This window comes from Meleagris gallopavo, chromosome 11, assembly GCF_000146605.3.
Source record: "Meleagris gallopavo isolate NT-WF06-2002-E0010 breed Aviagen turkey brand Nicholas breeding stock chromosome 11, Turkey_5.1, whole genome shotgun sequence".
Classification (NCBI taxonomy): Eukaryota; Metazoa; Chordata; class Aves; order Galliformes; family Phasianidae; genus Meleagris; species Meleagris gallopavo.
Window position 1 is genome coordinate 7,482,485 of NC_015021.2, and position 7,314 is coordinate 7,489,798.

A 7,314-nucleotide genomic window follows, 5' to 3' on the forward strand; every position below is an offset into this window, starting at 1 on the left:
TGTTCCATGCCTGTCAGTGTTCAAGTGCCCTCATTAACATACTTCAACTTTTGTTTAGCCTTGAAGTGGTCAGACAATTGGATTGGGTGATCTTTTTAGGTCCCTTACAACTAAACTGTTCTAATTTTAAGTGTTAAGAGTTTTGGGGATGTAGGTTGGGGTTGTGAATTCCACAAGGGATGCATGTTCTGGATAATTCAAGGTATAGACTCGAAAATGAAAGACACTTGGAAAACTAGAATGTGAAACTTACAGTTAAATAGCAAAATACAGGAAATGTAAAAGTGAGATGACAGACAAAGAAGTCTATCTTTCACACAGATTTATCCATTTGTCTAGCACACCTCCCCTTCTGGCCCCAAAACCAAATCAAATAGGTAGTAATGTGTACACTCACTTCAAACAATGGAGAGGTCCAGGAGAAACTCTAGTTACTCGATTGACACTAGCACCATTCACAGTGTTGAGATGAACTTCAGAGATGTACAGAGTCACAGAAGAGGACTGCAACCGTGTTTTCACAACTTCCAGTGGACATGTCAGAATTGCACCAACAGTACCCCCACATCTGCAAAGAGAAATAGGGTCACCATTTTCTAAACTGCAAAGAAAATAAAGAACACAGTAATGCTACACTGAGCAGAGATGAACAGCGAACAGTGAAGAAATAATGATATATGCATGATAATGGTGTAATTCCTCGTCCTTGAAGACAAGCAAACTATTAATCCTTTGACATTTAGAGAAAATTTTAACAGGCAAAAAGTTTCCCCACATGGGCACTGTCTTCAGCACAAGCTGTTCAAATCCATTCTGGAAAGTAGCTCAGCATTTCAAATGTTTAACTGCTTGTAGTAAATTTTAACTTTTTTTTTTTTTGAATGTTCAGTGTGCTCCTGGCCAGAAAGGAGATGCCAAAAATCCTTATGAGTAGAGCATAATTTGTGCAGCGTGCACACAGAGCTATGCTCATCATTCTTAGGAAAGCTAGTAAAAACTGTACTGTGGCGATTTATTAAATTAGAACCAACAAACTCCCTTTGCATTTTGTGCATGATACCATCAAAGTAATGATTCACTGAGTATGTTCGGCTTGAACCTTTTCAGAGACCAGTATTCTCTCAACTTCACCAAACACCATTCTTAAAATAACCAGGACATTTTATGTATCTACCCCCAAAACCAACAAATTTAGACCACTCAATGCTACCAACACCACCACTAGCAACCACACAAATATAATTTTATTACATTCCAAGGGCTCAGCATTCTTTTCTCTCAAGCTATAAGGAGAGTTGGTAATTGATCCTGGCAAGCACTGAGAAAAACATTCTATTTCATTGGAAGTTTTTTTAAAAGCCTCAAGGTTTGTTTAATAGCATTTTTTAATGCTATTAATGTCTTCCAAAATGAAAGGAGAATTCAGTACAAATTAGCAGTAATACCCAGAACTCAACATCTCCTAGATTTCTGTAAAGAGTCTGTCAAGTATCACATTTATAGTCCATCATGTAGAGCTGTTTTCTGCTGTAAATAGTACCAGAAATGGCAGTACAGCACTGCATCCTAACATGCTAATCTGTTTGTAAGAATTGAACTGAGAGTACCTAACAATAGTGTTCAATATGCCCAACTATTGCTCCTGTTTAAATTAGCAATCTAGAGATAGCCCACTGCTAGAGCCTGGAGGCACCTTTTCCCAGCTCTAACTCCAACATTAAATTGAAATTTACCCTCTTATACATTTGAATTGAGGGAATAAAAGTTTGTCAGCTTGCAATAAAGCATCAGCACATGAAAAATGGCAGCCAGTTTCCCAGTGCACTGTACAGAAGCAGTAAGACTGATACAGCTTTTAGAGTAGCATCTCTGAATGAGCATTTCATTTCACTTGCCTACTCTTCTAATATTAAGCTACAAATACATTTTTAAAATAAGACACAGTCTAGACTCAAGACAGTTTGCTGGAACAATTACAGCAACAAGCCCATCTTCAAGACAGAAAACAAGCTGCTGTATTTCATGTGACTCAACAGCAGCAAGTGCTGCATGGCCATGAGCATGTGCAGGCAATGTAGGAAGCTGGCTTTGAGGGTTTTTTTCATTTCTTGCAACCTCTCTGTTTCTGATCCCTCAGTATCTGCTTCCACTTAAGATCTTTCTGCATTTGATTTTGGGCAGGTTACATGAGGACTCACTTTCAAGCAACAGCAAGAAAAAGTGCACGGTATGTAATGAGACAAATACTATGGAATGGGGAAGAAATGAGCAGGTGAAAAGTCAGGCACCATTCATCAACAGGGCTTGGAATTTGGAGCCTTTAATGCTGCTAGCCCCACCACTACTCCACACTGGAAAATTTTTCTGAAGTTGAAGATTAACACCATCCTGGAGGCTGCATTCTGCACGCTCCCCTGCACCACTCCAAATCACAAGGGATGGGTGCCTGGCTGTAATAGCACTGGTCAGACTTCCCTCAGCAATGGAATAACAGACAGCTAGGGAATGGGACAGGCACAAACCTTTGCAGTGCTTGTTCCTTCCAAGTTTGCTTACAGCAAGCAATGCTCCGTGACAACCACCTGCTGTAAGGGCAGCTGGCAGCTTGTTCAAATTTACACACACTGTAAGAGAAGCAGGCGAACACTTGCCTCCTTTTAAGAGGTGGGGCACCCTTTATCTGCCATTCAGGTCATGATTTCAAATAATCAGCACTTGGCACTACTTCTTACTGATGTGTTGGTTTTCTTTCATTAAGCAGTTTAAGATGTCTTAGCAGAACTTAGTCACATCTTCCACTAGCTATTGATAGTCTGGATTCAAAATCTCTCTCCCTGTTTTCAAGATCTCAGATTGCCACTTACAAATGAGAAAAAAACCAGCAGAAGTTCTTCAGAGTGCTGTATGGCTCTGTATCACTCACAAACATATCCCCAAAACCCCAAATCTCTCCTCCTGTCAAAATGTAATACGTCTCTCTCCCAGCCCTCAAAAATCCCCGTACAAAAGAGAAGGCATCTGATATTTAAAAGTTAAGGAAAAACTCTCCAAATGTTAAGGAACCAGGCTTTGCTTAGTAGTAACAAGATCCAAGTCTGAACTGAACCACTAATTGAACGTGCAATCCAGGAACTACACTGACTTACACTGCTCACTTGAACTTTAAGGTAAATGCTATAGGCCTTGGCAAAAGAAATCTGTTCATGAAAAACTTCAATAAACAGTTTGTAGTTAAATCAAGTGACAATTCAGAAACAATGTGACCTGTAAAAGTAACTGACTATTCTGAAACATGCCTCCTGTTCTGCCACTGCAGTATTTTACATAGAAATATGTTACTGGCCTTATTAACTTAATATAGTACTAGGAATACAGAGACAGCTACTGCTTTGTGCTCCAGACTGGCACTCCAGGAGCAGACAGCCACGAGCTCCAGCTTTCTAAGGGCTTCTTCTCTTGTCCTTCCCAATTTGTGGCTTAACACAAGTTAAGGAGTTGCAGAGTTCAGAAAAAAACATGTCTCAACACTTAGAAAATAATCAGGTTTATTCTTCTCCTGACTGCAAAGCAAGGCATTTGCTGACCCGGACACAGACTCAGTCCTTCATTCCAAATCTTCCTGTATTATTTGTGGGAATATGCAAAGAAATAAATGTGCACATACTTCAAAATCTAATCCCATTCTGCATTCAAATCCCAGATTTTATTTCCAGAGATAGCTGGACAGGTGACCTTTTGTTATTTCAGGTTGAAGATATCTGCTTAGGAATCACCGCCCTTGTCCAGAACTGTTGCATACCTTCTACTGTTACTTTACACCCTACAGTAAAAGCAGACAGGTCTGTTACAGATGAGGATCTCAACACTTCAGCCACTAGACTGACTACAAATGCTCCTATAAACATTCCCACTGCCTGTCAGCTCATCTATACTTGTAACTACACCTATTTAAGAATCCCAAACTTCTATTCCTTTAGATAATTATATATTCTATACAAACACAAGATGCAGCCATGTAGGGCCTGACCTCAGATTCACTTTTCACAGCGTTTGTAACCACAGCCTCAGACTTCAAGATAACCCCTGACCCTGTTATCTTGCACCTACATTCATTCATTTATTTTACCAGCTGCTTCTCTTTCCTGTATGAAAATGAAAGTTCCACACAAGTACCGACAGTGACACAGTAAGGAAAGCGAATGCAAAACTGTTGAAAACAAACAAGCCACCAACAAACAGAGCTCCTAATGTCTTTCTCACTTAGAATCAATTCAGCAGTATCAGAATTTTCACAGCCCTGCCTTACAGCAAGTTGTAACTGATTTTCACATCAACAGATAACCCACAGATCCGGATATTAAGCTTACATATCCCACTTTCAAGATAATTTAAGGCTTTAACTAAGTACAGTTTTCAGAAACAACAAGAATGCATCTCATTAGCACGTAGGTGTCATGACTCTCCTATTATTCTGCTAAACTTGTATATTATTTACCTTTCTATCTTTAGCCTTACTATACTGGGTAGGAGCACTGCCAGCTAGAAGCCCCAGCTCCTTTATTCACTGCTAATACTTTTTGCCAAGGTTTAAAAAGTGAGTTTTAAGTTAGCATCCATTAACTAAAAGTAATAATCAAATTGCTGTTTCTAATTAAGCATAATAATGAAGTTCCCCTAATGTGCTGACATACCGAAACCTACAAACGAAAAAAAAATAACAAATGGAAAAGCATCACTGGCTTCCATTATCCAAAACAAACACTAACACAAAGTGCAATTAGGAGCCAGGGCAAATAAATATAACATGACTTCCATATCAAGTAAAGAACAGCTGAAAACATCAATCAACTTACAGGAAAATGTGAGAAACACATCAGCTTCACAATTTTTCAAATACAGCCATTTTTATGCAATTCGGTCACCTCAGAGAGCAAAACCCAAGCTACCTTTAAGGAGAAATTGCTTACTCCCCCCTTACCCACCCCACAGAAAAGTATCTGAACACAAAAATAAGCTCAAGTTGGGGCAGGAAGCTACTAACCTTGCCCTGTGCCTTACAACAGGAAGAACTAGTTCTGAAAGACATTCAGGGTCAGGCCAGGAATGAAAGTACTTTAAGGAAAAAGGTTACTAGGTGGCCTGGTAACTCCATTACAGCTCAACTGACTACTTCTGAAAGGCAGTAGAAATCCTTATCACCACTCTACTTGCTCAGTTATTTATATCTTCTTAAACTGAAAAAAAAATTATTTCACCTGTGTAGTACCTGATTTTTCTAAACTACTTAGACTTAATCTTAAATATATTATTTAAATTTTGACTATTTCTACCACTGCAGAGATTTGGTAAGAACTTGAGTGATTCAATCTAAAATTTTATCAAGACAAATAGAGACTCTTCCCTATAATTAATTACAAAATAAAGCAGAAAACTGCCCAATTTTCTGAAGAAACAACAGAAATAAAGAAATTTCAGAAGTAAACCTATGGCTGTTCAGCCCTGAACTCAGAAAAGCAGCCATCCATCTCCAACCCAAGATGGTCCTGCCTTTTGCTGAGGAAAGAAGGCCCTGAGAAAGCTCTTATGTTCTGATGGAATAAAATTTCACCCCTTCAATTTATTGATGATGCTAGAACATATTTACAATAGGTACGTAGCTATGAAGCAGAAACAGACGGGACTCTCAGAAATGAAACTAACAGTAACATTGCTCAAACTTTTTGGAAAGCAATAAGGACGCATAGACAGGAGAAAGAGAAGGATGGAGGAGGGATTATTAGAAATGAAGCTTCAACTTCCAGCATGAACTGGTAATTCCCCAGAAGTAGTGCAGTTTGACAGCGGTTGTTGAATTGTCATGAAACAAGCTAGGCAGCTACAGAAAAATCCCAGAATAGCCCCGCCTACATTACAGAAACAGCAATATCATCATTTACTCCCAAAGAAAATGGGAATTAAAGACTCAGTGTTTAACAAAACTTTTTTTTTAGCAAAAAGGGTCAGCAGATTGAGACAATCATGTTGTTTTCAAACAATTCCTAGTGAAAACTAAAAGAAAACAAAATTTCCTTCACTTTTAAGTTTCACTGAAGACTAAAGATAGTTCAAGAGATCTATAGTCTACCATGCTAGAAAGAAGTCGTGATGACCCGAATAACTTTCCTGCTGCTAAATGTGACCAAATATATGCAGTTTTGCTGAGCTGTGATTACAGAAAACATGTGGCTGCCACATGAAGAAAAGTCAGCCTTTTCCTCACAATATTACCCTTGACCCAACTGGCTGCCAGCTACCTGCAGATCAGACTTTCCATAAAAAAAAAGAACAACCTTGCTGAGCTCAGCAATCTTCACTTCAGTCTTAAGATTACAGGTTGGAATGCTGCCTCAGTCATCATGTACTGTTCCGTACTAATCTGCCTTTTGCAGAAAGTAGTTCAAGCTACTGTTTTTCTGTATGTTTATGAGGATGTGAATTGTGAAGTACAGAGCACCGCAATCTCAGGTCTGTTGGTGTATAACCCTCCTCTTAGCCAGAAGTTGCAGGGGGAGAGAACCTGCATAAGTACTAAACTGATTGTGTAATACTGGAAATCAGGAAGGTGTGTGTGCTCACACATAGCCAAGTTACCCAGATCTGCTCACAGGAAACAGTGCAGTCTTCCACCTCAAACACTCCAGTCACAGGCACCATTTCGTAAAGGAGTAACACAAATGGAAATCCAAGCTTCAAGCTCACTCAGACATATATTATGTTCTTTGTTCTGTCTCTTCCCCTACTTCCACACAGCCACACTCACTGTCCAAATACATGCCTATTGCTACAGCAAACAGACTCTCCTTTTCTCTTTTAAGACAGGTGCTGCTCCCAGCCCACCCCTGAAGGAAACACAGGCAGTGTAACTGGGCACTACAAAGCTTTACAACACACCTACAGTTACCTGAGAGTTACCCCCAACCCAAGCAGGGCTACAAGGGCCACGTGTTTACTTTTAACTGTGCTCCTCTCCAGTTTCTTCTGCCTTCGTGCACAGATGCTGCAGGCTACAAGTCGACAGGGAGCCCCTCACCTAAAAGCAGTACGCATCGGTGTTAAACGCATTCAAGCAATGCTTGATCCTGAAGTTATCAGCCTGCCTGTAGACCGCTGGGAAGACGGGCACCTTCAGGTAACCTCACTGACACCGGGACAGCCCCACGCACGGAAAGTTCAATTGGTTTCTTCAAGGAAATACCGAGCGAAGAAGAAACTTCTGGAGGAAGCGGGCAGTCTGTGAGGGCAGCCTCGCCGCAGCTCCGCCAGGGCCCACGTGCA

General features: G+C 40.2%; 1 protein-coding gene across 1 annotated transcript in view; it reads right to left on the reverse strand.

Moving 5' to 3' along the window:
• Window positions 1–7,314, reverse strand: part of SLC25A36 (solute carrier family 25 member 36) — a 44,313-nt gene that overhangs the window by 22,689 nt on the left and 14,310 nt on the right. The window contains exons 2-3 of the mRNA XM_031555073.1: window positions 6,941–7,064; window positions 398–568 (exon numbers count right to left, since the gene is read on the reverse strand). Of these exons, the coding sequence (XP_031410933.1) occupies window positions 398–568; window positions 6,941–7,064 (295 nt within the window). The remainder of the gene's footprint in view (window positions 1–397; window positions 569–6,940; window positions 7,065–7,314) is intronic.